Genomic DNA, 16,692 nt, shown 5'->3' with positions numbered 1-16,692 from the left:
CCTCTCAAGGCAAACAATAAACATAAATTAATAATAATATCAACAAGGCATGATGTGAGCCTAAAGCTACCTATACGTAGGCATAGCTAGTAGCTACGTACGAACTCTCGTCACCTCATACGTACGTGGCCCCCACAAATAGAAGTACAGAATAATTTAGTTCACCTATGGGGTTAATTCCCCCTTACAAGGTTAGAAAGGAGACTTACCTCGCTCCAAAATTTCATAACCAGCTCCCAAGCCATTCAATCAACTCAAATTGATTCCCAAAGCTCCAAAACTAGTCAATAAATGAGCAAATCCATAAATATATATTATAATACTCAGTATAATCCTATTTACAACAATTCCCAACTCTGTTCGAAAAGTCGATAAAATCACCCTCGGGCCCACGTGCCCGGATTCCGAAAATTTTCAAAGATAATCATTACCCATAACCTTATGAACTCAAATATATGACTTATGTCCAATCCCATGCTCAAATTCGTGGTACAAATCCAAAAATATCACATTCTAGATTTTCTACCAAAACCCCACAATTTCAACTAATTCTCATGTCTAAATCCATATATAAACCATGTATTTAACTTGCAATAGGTGGGAATTAACTTACCTCCAAGTTTCTGGGTGAATGCTCCTCTCAAGAAGCTCCAAAGAACGTCCAAGAAGGAAGAGATGAACAAACAATGCTCAAATCGCCACTTTAAACACTCACTACCCAGCGATCATCGCGCCCGCGGCAAAATCCTTCGCGCCCGCGGTGTCCGCGCCCGCGATGGATTTCTCGCACCTGCGGCTTCGCACCCGCGGCAAAATTCTTCGTGTCTGCGGCTTCGCGCCTGCGATAGACTTTTCGCACCTACGGCTTCACACCCTTGGCAAAATTCTTCGCTGCCCGCGGCTTTGCACCTGCGATGGATTTTTCTGTCCTGCGGCTTCGCACTCGCGGCCCTTTTTGCGCAGGTGCGATCACACCAGATATCAGTTGCCTCAACTCTTCTTCAAATTCCAAATTCGATCTGTTAACCACCCGGAATCCGTCTGCGGCCCTCGAGACCTTAACCAATTATACCAACACGTCCCAAAACACATTACAAACTTAGTCGAGCCTTTAAATCATATCAAACAACATCGAATTCATGAATCGCACCCCATTCCAAGCCTAATGAACTTTAGAATTTCAAAATTCTATATTCGATGTCAAAACCTACCAAACCCCGTCCAATTGGCCTCAAATTTTGCACACAAGTCATCTTTGATATTACGGACCTACTCCAATTTCTGGAATCAAATTCTGACCCCGATATCAAAAATTTCACTCTCGGGCAAACTTTTCAAAATTATCCGAATTTCCAACTTTCGCCAAATGATCCCAAAATGACCTACAGACCTCCAAATCCACTTCCGGTCACGTTCCCAATACCGGAATCACCATACGGAGCTATTCCCAGACTCAGAATTCCAAACGGACATCAATAAAATTGAAATGCACTTTAACCCAAATTTGTGGAATTCTTCCAAAAATGCTAACCTCCACAATAGGTGTCGAAACTCTCCCGGGGTCTAGAACCCGATCTGAACATACGCCCAAGTCCGAAATTATCATACAAACCTGTAGGAACCTTCAAATCCCTATTCTGAGGCTGTTTACTCTAAAATTCAATCTTAGTCAATTCTTCCAACTTAATGCTTTCGAAATAAGAATTTGCTTTCCAATTCAACTCTGAACTTCCCGAAATTCAATTCCGAACACGCGTACAAGTCACAATACCTGAAGTTAAGCTGCTCATGGTCTCAAACCACTGAACAACATGCTAGAGCTCAAAACGACCGGTCGGGTCGTTACAGTGATGCTCAGCCAACAAAATGCATATATTTAATCATTGTTGTCTCACATTCTATTGCTTTTAATCATCTTTTGATTAGTAATTATATTACTTTATGCTTAATATTATATTCTAACTGTGTAGGAATAAAGCGGTGTGAAGATAAAGAGACTTGGAGAAAAATTAAATAAAATGCGAAAAAAAAAGAAAGGAAAACAAACGAATTAAAAAGAAGGAGAAAAGGGGGAGACACCCTTTGGTATTTGTCCCCCCAAGTGGAAAAGAAGAAAGAAATGAAATATGATTGAAATAGGAGGCAGCAAACTCATTGGATCCAGCACCAGTCTAAAGCCTGGTGCTGGCCTGGACGAGGCGTTGCGAGATCTTTCCTATTTCGCTCGGGACGAGGTTATTTCGGCCCAACACGGTCCCAACTCGTATAAAAAGGATTATAAACCTAATTGGGAGGATATATAACATATTTTGGGATGAGAAGATGCCACTTTGTAGGGGAGAATGCAAACCACGCTTGGAGGAGGCTTTCCACTAATCTTTCTTCTCTTCTCTTCCTTTAATCTCATAGTTTATTAGTTCTAGAGTTGTGGGGGCTACATGAATGTTGTATTTGAATTGTTCTTATTGCTTTATCATATTGGTTTATTCATTCAATCTTGTACTTAATTATTTGATTGTTTGATCACCAATTAAATACTATCTACAAATCTGGGATTGAACTCGAGAGAGAGAGAGAGAATTTTAGATTGCATATAGAATTGAGTAGAGCAAGATCTTAAACCTGAGCATCGAGAATGGATTTGCGGTTAGGATAGGGATATACCTAATTGCCTTGCTTGGTTATTATATGGCAATTATTAATGTGTTCTTGTTAATCCTAATTCCATAGGAATATAGGCTTTATGTTAGCTTAAAAAGGCGAGTAGTACTTCGGAAGAATACTACGACTACGGGTAATATTAACCCTGTCAATCAATAAATCAGATAAATTATTAGACAATTTAAGTGGAAAACTCAACGGGATTGTTAACTAACCCATAGCTCTGGAATATGTTCTCCCATTGAATTCGTCTCTAAGTTTGCAAACTTGTTTTCTGTAATCGCTTATTTTACTACTCTAGATTAGATTTAGTTAAATATTCATACTTTAAAAAATTGCTTGAATAGATTATTTGTCTTAGATTAATTTTGTAAATAGTTAATTACAAGTTCTTGTGGGTACAATATTTGGACTTACAATGCTATATTACTTGTACGAACACGTATACTTGCACGTGCATATTAGGAGTAACATACAACCGAGACCTCTTGAGGCCACGTACGATATAATGAATACATAAGACTTTACCTAGTACTCTATGAGGGCTGGTACGATATGATATTATATGCCCCAAAGAGTGGATGAACATGATATGAGTTGATATGTCCTAAAGAGAGATTGAATGATATTATATATATAATACATAGCCCCAATGAGTGGCTTGACCTTTTTTTTTTCAAAACTTCCATACATTTATGATTTATGGATACCACAGTATACAACTCGGTGGCTTATCTTCAGCACTCAGGTTGAAATTGTGCATCCATATCTCTTATGTTATGCCTTTGGTTTACATACATTATCAGCCTTACACATTCAGTACATTTTTCGTACCGATAGACCTAGTGACGTCCCTTCCTGAGTAAAGTGCGTGTTTCAGCTATTGGTTGCCTCACTCCACTTCTCTAGAGTAGATATACAGAAGTCGATAGATACCAAAATATATGTTTCTCTTGTTTTGGGTATGGTGGGGCCCTCTTTTGACCAAGTTATGTATTGCGGCACTCTTAGAGGCTTACGGACTAGTGTCTAGTGTGTATGTAAATATTGATTATGACCCTGTTGGCAAAGATTGTGTATATGCCGCGCCCTTTCTTTCTCGCAAAATTAGGTTTCGACATGTGACAACTCTTTTAAAGGAAGGGGTTAAAAGAGAGAATCGCCACCTAACGGGTTTGAGGTGCGTTAGGGAACCTATTTACAAGTAACTCTAGTTTAACCAGTTTGCGTCACCAAAGATCGGGTAAGGGCTCAAATTATCTCGAGGAGAAGGTGTTAGGTATTCCTCAAGGTCCACAACTGTGGGTTCCGACCGAACTCGAATTATATGAATTAGTCCAAAATAAAGAGAAAAATACAAGAAGTTGGCCAATTATTATCAGAAACCTACTAATAAACAAAAAAATTGATTTTAAGACAACATGGGGGGTCCTAAGTTTTTTTAGCCTAAAGGATCACCCCGTGCAACATAAATAATACTTCGTAACTCCCTCAAGATGGGGTGTTACTCGTATTATTCTGCGGGAATAGACTATTATCTCCTGCTACCCGATTACTATCTTTAAGTTTTTACCTAAAGCGCACTAGTTGATTCTAAACCGTGCCCTATGCGTGCACTACCTGTCCCATGCATATGGCCCAGGAGGCGTTTTGACCTCTATTTTGGATGGTTTCTAGACTTAACTTAGGCTGCTCAGAAATGATAAAACTAGGCTACATATAAAACAAGTTGGACTTCATGTGAAGGCAATTAAGGGCTCAAGTTAGCCTCCACACTTAGACAACAAATACACGCAAACAAATTAGGCGTTCGATAGTTTCAGAATTAATATAGTTTTAAATCCTATAGTCATGGCTTCTAGGTGATTCTGGATTTTAAACGTACAGGCTGTGTCGCTTTGCATATCGCGAGTATTACAAATCCTATAGGCATGCTTTCTAAATTGTTTGCGCAGTAAAGCAGTGAGACAGTTGGTAGTTCAAAATTGCCAGTGTTTGTTTTTGTCAACAAGCTTTTAGGCGAGAAGTAGGATCCTTTAGGCAGGATTTCTAGGAATTGGCAATTGAAACTAGTTATTTATCCTTTCATTCCTATAGGCATGCTTTCTAGGCGAGCAATTTAATGGGAATGGTGGTAATAGTAGATAATTCGATTACAGTCCTATATGCATGACATCTATGTGAATATTATAAAGAGTAGGTATTTATTACTTAACGTAATCCTTTAGGCATGATATCTAACATGAAGCAATTTGAACGAATAATTACTGTGTTGCAGTATAGTAGGAAGATAATAATGTGAGAGTGTAACATGAGAACATGTGAGATTATTTATGTCCTATAGGCATGCTATCTAACAAAATACATAGAACCAAAGCATGTTGAACAAATTAAACACTCAAATCCTATATGCAGGATTTCTACCCTTTTCATGCAAACACTAGAATAGACCCATTTTCCTAATTTTTACTAATATCCCAATTGTTATTACAGAATTATTATAGGCCCAATACTGAATAAAACTACAAAAAAAGATACAAATAACTATAGTGGGCCTAAGACAGGCCCAAAGTGTACCAAGCACAGCCAGGCTTTTAGGTTTGTATCCATACAGGTTTCAACATAGCCTAGAAATCACAAGAGCACTTGGATGATACCCAACAGCCATAGTTGATTAAAAAATTCAGAAAACAGTCATTTACACAAGCCAATTAGCTTATTCAGTAGGCATAGAGAGGGACAAAATTGAGCGATCAAGAAGAAAGTGACCAAGAACTTTAGGCCCTAGTGTGTCAGAGTGCACAAGGGTCTCAAAGTGGACCCCAAGCAGTGCTCACACTAGGGAGGTTAATAGAGAGGTTTTAGGAGGCCTTGGCTTTCAGCCGGCCAAGAATTAGAGACTCAAAATAAGGAAACAACCAATGAAAATAGTAGCAAAGTAACAAGGTTTAGAAAAGTGCATTTACATTTTTTGGAGTCAAACACTACAAACTGATCACATAATGGACATATCAACACAGAGGGTGCATGAGTTCAAGAAACTAATTGATGCTGCAAGTTATCACATAACACATTGGGGCAGGGTATATTTGTAAGAGGCAAGGAGTCTTAAACTTCTGGGATTACAAAGTTAATGAGCAAAGAGATATTAGGCCAGCAAGACAAACAGTTATCATTAAATCAATAAGTTCAAACCTAAGGATCAAGTTATGCTAAACACTAGGGATTAAACAGTACAACTTATACTAATGAGGCAAGCAGAAACATAATTTAGGCAAAACTAGTCTGAGAGGTTCCACTTAATTGCTAGGAGTACAGAATTGAGCAGAGTGAGAACATACTAAGTGACAAACATAGTCATAGGAGCAAATTATAACTAGAGTGAAAGATTTAATAGATTAGGGCATACTAATAACATAAATTAATCACTAAGAAATTCAGAATCAGGCAGAAAATAGGATTAGGTCACATAGCCAATGCAAACACTCAGATTGTCAACACATTAAGCTAAACATGCTTCAAACTGTCCAAATTGCCTAAGTTAGATACAAAGACATTTTTAGAACCAACAGTTTTGGCGTGAGACAATGCTAGAGAATTCATGCTATTGGCAGAATCATATATGAAGAGAGTCAAGGGATTATATCAAGTCATACAATTTCAGAAAACATAGATATGCTAATTAGAACATATTGGAATAAACATTGTGAAGGTTGAGAAACTAACTAGTTATTGCTCAACAAACAAGAAAAGAACGTCAATATGACCCAGAATCCGAGATGCATCAAGTTCCCAAGGGTTTCAAAGAATCCAGGGCAGTGCTCACACCCAAGAAAGGTCGGAAAAGCAGGAAATCCGGTGGCCTTGGCTTTCAGCCGGTCAAGCGCCAAAAACAAGAGAATGAATGAACACAGAGTAAAGCCCTAATTTTTCAGTAGTGATTTTAGCGATTGAAGTCCTCTTTAGAAGGGAATGGGGGAGGGGTTTATATAATAGTAAAATCGAACATCAAACAAGGGAGACAGAGTGATTTAAGCAACAAATAAGGTAAATAAACATGCAAATCAGTCAAAAATCAATTTAAGGGATCTGTAAACCCTAGTTTTTAGAAAAAGTGAAAATCAACAGAATATAAACAAATAATCGGACTCACAGTAGCATAGGACGAATATAGACAGAATAATACACAAAATCAGGGGTTTGTACCAATTTTGGTTCGATTTTGAAGAGATCTTCTTGCCATGTTTAGGCAAGCACTATAGGAGAACAGGCAGTACCAAAAAGGGATCGAATATGGCAAGAAGTGATAATCAAATCCCATATTCAGTGGGATTATGAGAAGATGTTAAGGGCGACGAGTTTAGTGTTCTTCATAAAGGGAGGGGAGGTTGAGAGAATATGAGGGTGGCGGCTTATGGGATTATAGGTTAGGGTTTCTAGGAGGGTAATTAAAAGGGAGAGAAATAACAAGGGTCGTTGATCTTGAGAGATCAACGGCCAGGATTAAAAAAAGTGAGTGGGGGGGTCAGTTAACGGGTACCGACCGGGTTTTTGGTTTAAGGGGTTGTTGGTTTGAGCTGGGGTAATTGGGCTAGGATATTGGGTTTTTTGGGCCATTTATTTGGTCCGAAATTGTTTAGAAATTGGGGCTAGTTTTTAAATACCCAATATTTATCAAAACATAATTTAAAAAGTAATTAATAAATAACAAAAATATTATTTTTACACTAAAATGATTGAAAATAATAACTTGGCATTATAAAAATATAAAAAATTATTTTGGCACAAATAATGTAATTATACATGAATGTAGGCTATTATTGCAAAAATATGCAATTAGCTTAAAAATGCAAATGTAATTATAAAAAAATGGAGTAAAATGTTATACAACATACATGTTGGTGTAAACAATAATTTTGGATGATTAAATCATCATAAAAATAATTTTAAGGATAATTATTAGATATTTATACAATAAAATACAGAAAGAAATTAATTTAAAGCTTTTAAAAATTATGTAAAATTATGAAAAAATGCTTGTATAGGTTTATAAACTAAATGATGATGCAAATATACTATTTTTAAAACTATATATATATTAAAAATATGAGAAAAAAATTGGGTATCAACAGCTGCCCCTCTTTACCCGTGAATGATGAAAGAGTTGTCGGGTAAAGAAATGATGACCGATTTTGACCGAATGGGGTGATTTGATAAAATAGAGGCCGAACTCCGATTTCTGAGTTGCCTACATATTCCTGATTTTACAGGAATCAGTCCGTGTGTAGTTCTGGATCCAACGGTGGAATAAGCCGATGGAGTTGTTATTGGAACGGACAAGCTCTTCTGGATAGGACGATATCAGAATGGTGAATGGATGTACCTTGGAATGGTTATGGATATTTGAACGGTTATCAGATAGGAATGGGTAATGGACGGTGATTGGCTATATTTGAGGTAGTTACAGGGTGTGAATATTGAACGAAAACTGGAGCGAAGATTGCTCCCGTTGGGAGAACGATTACCTCCTGGATTACCTGCAAAACTTAAATACAATGCATGTAGGTGTATATTGTGATAATTTAAACATGATTCAAATTCCCTTTTGACCACGAAAGTTGTCTTTGGACGATGGGGATGATGTCCTTAGACCATGATGTCCTGGGCCATTAATTGCGTGATAAGGGATTCGCAGGCCATGAAATGATATTCTCGGGCCATGAAAATGGTGCCTCTGAACTATGACGCCTTTGAATAATGATGTGCGATATTGAGAGATCCTCAGGCTATGGCATGGTGTCTTCCGGCTATGAGGATGAAGTCGTCGGACTATGACGCCTTCGAACAAAATGGCGGCATTTCAGCCCATGAGATGCAAAGACATGACGTTTGGATATGCGAAGCGAAACAAGACAGAGCTTAGTCTTGAGTAAGATAGGGGGAAGAGCTTAGCCCCGAGGTGGAGAATAGTGCTAGATTTCAAGTAGCATAGCATTTGGGGTTTCGCAAGGAAAGGCAGATCTTAGCCTTATGCGACTAGGGAGACAATGCTTAGCCTCATGCGAAGTAGGAGACGATGATTAGTCTCATGCAATTGAGGAGGCACGGCTTAGCCTCATGCGGGATGGGAGACAATGCTTTGTCTCGTCCAAGGAAAGGTAGTGCTTAGCCTTGTGAAAGATGGAGACAGGGCATAGCCTCATGCAAAATGGAGACAATGCTTAGTCTCATGCAGGGGAAGGCAGTGCTTAGCCTTATGCAATTAAGGAGGCAGGGCTTACCTCATGCAAAATGGAGACAATGCTTAGTCTCATACAGGGGAAGGCAGTATTTAGCCTTATGCAATTAAGGAGGCAGGGCTTAGCCTCATGCAAAAATGGAGACAGTGCTTAGTCTCATGCAGGGGAAGGCAATGCTTAGCCTTATGCGATTAAAAAGGCAGGGCTTAGCCTCATGCAAAAATGGAGACAATGCTTAGTCTCATGCAGGGCAAGGCAGTGCTTAGCCTTATGCAATTGAGGAGGCAGGGCTTAACCTCATGCAAAGGTAGAGATAATGCTTAGTCTCATGCAGGGGAAGGCAGTGCTTAGCCTTATGCAATTAAGGATGCAGGGCTTAGCCTCATGCAAAATAGAGACAATGCTTAGTCTCATGTAGGGGAAGGCAGTGCTTAGCCTTATGCAATTAAGGAGGCGGGGCTTAGCCTCATGCAAGATGGAGACAATGCTTAGTCTCATGCAATGAACAGATAATAAGTAGTAGTAGAGTATTTCTTAGCAGGAAATGTGTTTGCGATTGGCACCTTTATCGTTATGAAGACAGTGATTCTAAGGTGTTCCCGAATTTGAGAATATTTCTTTTTCCTGCATCCAAAGGATAATCGTGAGTTTTACGGGGGAAGGTTGGTTTGTGCCTCCGCCCGCCTGCTTTGCTTTGCTATGTATCGTAGTCCTGCTTGAGTTACCACGGGTAGCATCTGGTTGTTTCGTAAAAATAAAGTTTTCGAAAATGTGCGTGCATATGATGAATGTAGTTATTTAAAATACATTAGTATGCAATATCGGATAAATTAGATGGACCAATGATTGTTACACTTTAGAGACATTGCGACTTCCTTAGAATTTTGAGGGTCCTCCTCAAATTTTTGCCCCAGTTTACTTAGGCGATTCTCTAACTGTTCTGCATTAGATGGCGTTGGATGGACTTGCTCCGCAATTTTGAGGGTCCTCCTCAAAATTCTGCCCCAGTTTCTGGTTGTGGGGAAAATGAAAATTTTATTGAATTGTCACTGAACCCACTGGGCAACCTACGTATCCCCTCTTAAATGGGAATCAGGCCGAGCGTAGTTCAATTACATCAAATGAAGAAATGCGAACATTCTAAACATAATATCTTTTGACTGCATCTGAGTTGATAGGCTTTGGCCAAATCTCTCCATCTATTTCTGTGAGTATGAGTGCTCCTCCTATTAGTACTCTGTGAACCATGTAGGGCCCTTGCCAATTGGGTGAAAATTTCCCTTTGGCTTCATCCTGATACGGGAAGATCCGCTTCAGCACCAGCTGCCCCGGTGCGGACTGTCTAGGTTTGACCCTTTTGTTGAAAGCTCTTGACATCCTATTCTGATAGAGTTGACCATGACACACTGCATTCATTCTTTTCCCATCAATGAGAGCTGATTGTTCATAGCGGTTTCTTATCCATTCTGCATCACTGAGTTCAACTTCTTGTATAATTCATAAAGAAGGAACTTCAACCTCGGCAGGAATGACAGCTTCAGTACCGTAGACCAACAAATAAGGAGTTGCCCCGGTTGATGTGCGGACCGTGGTACGATACCCCAATAAGGCAAATGGTAACTTCTCGTACTATTGCTTGTGGCTGTCTACCATCTTCCTTAGTATTTTCTTGATATTCGTATTTGCGGCCTCCACGGCTCCATTCATTTGAGGCATGTATGCTATGGAATTCTTGTGCTTGATTTTGAAGGTCTCGTACATAGCTTTCATTAGGTCACTGTTGAGATTGGCGGTGTTTTCGGTGATGATGCACTCTGGAACCCCGAATCGGCAAATAATACGATCACTGACAAAATTTGCGACGACTTTCTTGGTTACAGCTTTATAGGATGCAGCTTCGACCCATTTTGTGAAGTAGTCTATGGCCACTAAAATGAACCTGTGCCCGTTTGAAGCGGCGGGCTCGATTGGTCCAATGACGTCCATTCCCCAAGCGGCGAAAGGTCAAGGTGCACTCGTTGCAATGAGTTCATTTGGTGGCACCCGTATCATATCTGCGTGTATTTGGCACTGATGATATTTCTTGACATACCTGATACAGTCTGTTTCCATAGTCATCCAAAAATAACCTGCCCTCAGTATCTTCTTGGCTAAAACGAAACCATTCATATGTGGTCCGCAAGTTCCAGAGTGTATCTCTTCGAGCAATTTGGAAGCTTCCTTGGAGTCAGCACACCGTAATAACCCTAGGTCTGGAGTCCTTCGGTACAGAATTCCTCCACTTTGTAAGAAATGGTTGGACAATCTTCGGAGCGTGCGTTATTTAGTATGATTTGCATGGTCCAGGTACTCTCCTTCTGCCAAGTACTCCTTTATATCATGGAACCATAGATTCCCGTCATCTTCTTCTTCAACATGAGCGGAGTAAGCTGGCTGATTATGAATCCTTACTGGAATGGGGTCGATGAAATTCTTGTCCGAATGCTGTATCATGGATGACAAAGTGGCCAATGCGTCTGCGAACTCATTCTGGAATCTCGGGACATGTCTAAATTCTATCTTCATGAAAATCTTCATCATCTCTTGCACATAATATAGATATGGTAATATCTTGGTATTCTTTGTAGCCCATTCTCCCTGCACCTAATGCACCAGAAGATCTGAATCACCAATTACCAGTAATTCCTGGATATTCATGTCAACGGCCAAATTGAGCTCCAATATGCAAGCCTCATGTTCTGCCATATTATTGGTGCACGTAAATCTGAGTTTCGCGGATACCGGATAATGTTGAACTATTTCTAACACCAAAACGGCTCCAATACCCACTCCTTTGAAGTTTGCGGATCCATCAAAAAACATTCTCCATACATCGTAGGCTTCAGTGATATCTTCTTCTACGAATGATACTTCTGCATCAGGAAAATACATTTTTAGTGGTTCGTATTCTCCTCCTATAGGATTTTCTGCAAGATGATCCGCTAATGCTTGTCCCTTAACCGCCTTCTGAGTCACACAGACGATGTCGAATTCACTCAACGATATCTGCCATTTTGCAAGCTTCCCTATAGGCATGGGTTTCTGGAAGATGTACTTAAGAGGATCCATCCTTGATATGAGATATGTGGTATAGGCACAGAAGTAGTGCCTCAGTTTCTGGGCTATCCAGGTCAAAGCACAGCAGGTGCATTCCAGCAAAGAATACCATACTACGTAGGGTGTGAACTTCTTACTCAGATAGTATATGGCATGTTCTTTCCTTCCCGTCTCATCATGTTGTCCTAAGACACAACTGAAAGCCCCATCTAATACTGATAGATAGAGTAGCAGTGGTCTACCAGGTTCTGACGGGACCAGGACTGACGGTGTGGACAAATATTCTTTGATTCTATCAAAAGCTTTCTGGCAGTCTTCTGTCCAACTGGTTGCGACATCCTTATTTAACATTTTGAAAATTGGCTCACAGATCATGGTTGATTGTGCTATGAAGCGGCTGATGTAATTAAGACGTCCCAAGAAGCTCATCACGTCTTTCTTGTTCTTTAGAGGTGGCAAATCCTGGATAGCCTTGACCTTTGATGGGTCTAGCTCAATTTCTCGGGGGCTGATGATGAATCCTAATACCTTTCTTGTGGGGACCCCGAAGGCACATTTTGCAGGATTCAATTTCTAATTGTACCTCCGAAGTCGATCAAAAAATTTCCTCAAGTCTGCTATGTGATTTGTACGGTTCTTGGATTTGATGATGACATCATCCTCATATACCTCTATCTCTTTGTGTATCATGTCATGGAAAATAGTTTTCATGGCCCTCATAAAAGTGACCCCAGCATTCTTCAGACCAAACGGGATCATTTTACAGCAGTACACCGCCCCACGGTGTAATAAAAGCTGTCTTTTTGGCATCCTCTCCATCCATCCACATCTAATGATATCCAGCGAAGCAATCCACAAAGGACTGGAGTTCATACTTGGCGCAGTTGTCGATCAGTATGTGTATGTTGGGTAACGGGAAATCATCTTTAAGACTTGCTCTGTTTAGGTCCCGATAATCGATGCATACTCTAACTTTCCCATCCTTCTTCGGAACTGGCACGATGTTAGCCAACCAAGTTGGATATTCAACCACTCTGAGAACCTTAGCTTTGATCTGCTTGGTGACTTCTTCTTTGATTTTCAAACTCATATCTGGATTGAAATTTCTGAGCTTCTGCTTTACTTGCTGACACATTGGATTGGTAGGTAGCTTATGAGCCACTATAGATGTGCTCAAACCAGTCATATCATCATAAGACCATGCAAAACTATCCTCATATTCTTTCAGGAAACGGGTGTATTCTTCTTTTTCTGATGGTGAAAAGTGAATGCTTATGCGAGTTTCTTTGACTGTTTCGGAATCTCCCAAATTAATTATCTCAGTTTCGTCCAGGTTGGACTTAGGCTAGTTCTCAAAATCTTCAACTTCTCTAACAATTTCCTCAGGTATTATATCCTCTTCTTCTATTTCTTTTGAGTCACTATCCTTATGTTGCGTTGTCTCATTACATGTCACAGTTGTTGGTTCATCACAATAAGAAATAGTAATGTTGTAGAGAGAAAAATGTACAGAATAGTAATAAATAATAAAATAGCAAACCATTGATAATTATCAAGATGTCAAACAAAAGCGATTTTTAATGATTCAAGCAAATGTTTCAAAACAAAATACTGAAAAATGTTTTTAAAATGCTCATAAGAATTGTTTTCAAAATAATTGACACTAGCAGCCAGGCTACCCCAGGAACTCGGTGGGCCCTTGAAGGTGTGGCAGTCCAGTTCCAGAGAACAGCTCCCTTCTCCACCGTCTGGATGACGAGGTCCTCTTCCTCCTCCTACTCAACTATTACACTACAGTCCATGTCTTCATCTTCCAAGAATAGATTCCTTAAACCAGCTAGCGCTTCATCTACTTCGGATCCCCACATCATATTAGCCTGATGGAAGGATTGGCTCAAATGTGTTATCGGCTGCTCGAGAGTGTAATAAGGACCATGCCATGGTGGTGACCAATTCTGATACTCATGCCAGGTGTATTGATATCCCAGTCAAAAGGACATGCCGTGATATTTTAACTGTATTAATTTGGTGATCCCTTGGAGATTCTTATCGAGACCCTTGCCGAGTTCATACCCTGTCCATGTCAATATGCTTTTTATTTTGCGACTCCATCATTTGTCCTTCTCGATCGCGTTAACACGCTCAATGCGATGATAGTCTCTCCCCTAAATTCCTTCATTTCTCCATAACCGAGATAGTCTGGTTGGTGTAAATAGGTTTACTCCCGTCTCCATGAATGATCACCTCCTGATGATTCCATTCGAACGCTACAGCCCCAGCAGCATGTATCCAAGGTCATCCCAATAGCATATTATATGAGGCAGATATGTCGAGCACTTGGAATTCAACATTAAACCAAGTTGGACCCATATGTAAGCAGAGGTTGGTTTCTCCGATTGTGGCCCTTTGAGACCCATCGAACGCTTTTACGTTCATAGTTCCTGCTCGAATCTCACGCAAACCTTTACTTAACCTCTTCAAAGTAGTCAACAGGCAGATGTTGAGACTTGAACCCCCATCTATCAAGACCCTGGCAATGAATTTGTCTTCGTACTGTACTATGATATGAAACGCCCTGTTATGGCTCAACCTTTTTGGTGGCAATTCATCTTCGTGGAAAGTGATCTTATGGCTTTCCAATACTTGTACTACCATATTGGCCATCTCTCCACTGGTAATGTTGTTGGGTACATAAGCCTCATTCAACACTTTCATCAACGCGTTCCTATGTGCCTCAGAATTCTGCAGTAGTGATAGAATGGATATCTGAGGAGGAGATTTGTTCAAATGATCAACTACAGAATACTCCCTTGCTTACACCTTTATCCAAATATTATCCGAACCGGTTCAATGATAGGCTGCCTGGAAGAGGCTTCTTTACTTGTTCCCCCCAAATGCTCGGGTGTGTAAACCCTACCGGTTCTAGTCATACCTTGTGCTGCACCAGTTTCTTCCATTTTCCCCTTTCCGTTGCTTCTCGCTTCTACAATATAGTCCCAGGGCAAAACATTGGAATTAAAGGATGGTGTGGGTGCTACCGTTACGGTGAATGGTGTGATCACTTCTACTTCGAACGGAGTTGGCGTAGCTGAGGGTGTTGTTACTTCAACCTCGAACGGAGTCGGTGCGGCTACCTCAACTTCAATCGGTGACTGTATCTGTACCAAAATAGGCATGAGAGTGACTGGAGGCATTTTGGGATCATCCTCTTCTTGAATGAGCTCAATTGACCCCTCCGGGTCCCATTCTTCATCAGTTTCTATCATATTTACCCCCTCGCCCATGTGATCCGGGAGGGGATTATTGCGGACGTTAGGTGTAGTCTCCTTTGCCTATATAACTTTGGTATCAATTAGTGTCTGGATCTTATCCTTCAGAGTGCGGCACTCATCAATAGTGTGATTTTTCATTCCCGAATGGTAGGCACATGTCTTGTTCGGATTGACCCGTTAAGAAGAATTTTTCATGGCGACGGTAGGAATGGGAGTGACATAAGCGGTAGCTTTCAATATCTCATACAACTGGTTAATAGGTTCGGCAATAGGAGTGTATTGTTTGGGCGGTCTACGGTCAAAATTTGGCCTGGGTTTTTGGTAGTTTTGGCAAGCTGGTGGTGAGTGGTAATATGCTGGCTGAGTGTTATAAGTGTGGTAGGTGGTAGCGAGTTGTTGATATCTAGAACGTGAAGGCTGATATGTGGATGGATGTGTTTGGTATGTGAGAGGAGACTTCGGACCTTGGGCTACCATCACTACCCCTACTTCCTTTTTTTTAGATATACCACCCGACTGCAAGGCTTTGTTCGTAGCCTGGAGTGCCTCGAAATTGGTTACCATTCCGCTTTTATTTCCCTCTTCTATTATTTCTCCCAATTTGATGATGTCGGAAAACTTATGGTTTTCAATAACCATCAACCTCTTGTAATACTGCGGATTCTGAGCTCGGACAAAGAACTTGTTCATTTTCTCTTCTTCTAGTGCCGGCCTTACTTTTGCAGCTTCTGATCTCCACCGAGTAGCATACTCGTGGAAAGTTTATGTTGGCTTCTTCTTAAGATTCTGGACATAGAAGATGTCTGGTGTATTCTCTGTATTGAATCTGAATCGATCCGTAAAATCAGATGCCATGCCTACCCAATTAACCCATTTCCTTGGATTTTGACTGATGCACCAGGATAGGGCGTCTTCAGTGAGGCTCCTCATGAACAGCTTCATGCGGATTCTTTCATCTTTACCAACCCCTACGAGCTTGTCGCAATATGTCCTCAGATGTACCTTTGGATCACCTGTCCCGTCAAACATTTCGAACTTAGGAGGTTTGTAACCCTCTGGCAGTTCTACGTTTGGCTGAATACACAAATCCTCATAGTTTAAACCTTTGATGCCTTTACCACCTTCAACACCTTGGACTCGACTTGTAAGCTTCTTAAGTTCTTCTACCATGTTCTTGATGAACAGGTCCTTCTCGGTGAATTTCGATGTATACAGGGTTTGTTGTGAAGTATGGGGTAAGGTTTTCACGTATATGGGGTTACTCTGGTGGACTCCAGGGATTTGGGCGTAATGGTGATCATTGGTTGAGTTTTAGGGATCAGGGGTAGGTTGTGGTGCATTTTGAGGAGTGTGGTAGGTGGTAGTTTGTGGATACTGGGTTGGATAATGGTGATGCTGTGGAGGGGTTGGTACTGGTAGAGGAT

The 16,692-nt window shown here is 40.5% G+C and overlaps 2 protein-coding genes across 2 annotated transcripts; both read right to left on the bottom strand.

Moving 5' to 3' along the window:
- Positions 1-11,219: 11,219 nt before the first annotated feature.
- LOC138893802 (uncharacterized) lies at positions 11,220-15,262 on the bottom strand. The gene is made up of 4 exons (XM_070178465.1): positions 15,131-15,262; positions 14,929-14,979; positions 11,682-11,906; positions 11,220-11,543 (listed from the first exon to the last, which is right to left on the bottom strand). Exons 1-4 carry the CDS (start codon positions 15,260-15,262, stop codon positions 11,220-11,222), a joined length of 732 nt encoding a protein of 243 aa, XP_070034566.1.
- A 768-nt stretch (positions 15,263-16,030) lies between these two features.
- LOC138893801 (uncharacterized) lies at positions 16,031-16,438 on the bottom strand. Its single transcript, XM_070178464.1, has one exon. It carries the CDS (start codon positions 16,436-16,438, stop codon positions 16,031-16,033), a length of 408 nt encoding a protein of 135 aa, XP_070034565.1.
- Between the last annotated feature and the right edge of the window lie 254 nt (positions 16,439-16,692).

This window comes from Nicotiana tomentosiformis, chromosome 6 (genome assembly GCF_000390325.3).
Source record: "Nicotiana tomentosiformis chromosome 6, ASM39032v3, whole genome shotgun sequence".
Lineage (NCBI taxonomy): Eukaryota > Viridiplantae > Streptophyta > Magnoliopsida > Solanales > Solanaceae > Nicotiana > Nicotiana tomentosiformis.
This window is presented reverse-complemented; position numbering and strand designations above follow the sequence as displayed.

Coding starts and splice junctions, on each gene's coding strand:
- LOC138893801 (XM_070178464.1), bottom strand. CDS start 16,438: ATGGTAGAAGAACTTAAGAAGCTTACAAGTCGAGTCCAAGGTGTTGAA.
- LOC138893802 (XM_070178465.1), bottom strand. CDS start 15,262: ATGATAGAAACTGATGAAGAATGGGACCCGGAGGGGTCAATTGAGCTC. Junction 11,907..14,928: donor AGAAACTGGTGCAGCACAAG/GTATGACTAGAA, acceptor TGTGTGACTCAG/AAGGCGGTTAAGGGACAAGC. Junction 11,544..11,681: donor AAATAGTTCAACATTATCCG/GTATCCGCGAAA, acceptor CTGGTGCATTAG/GTGCAGGGAGAATGGGCTAC.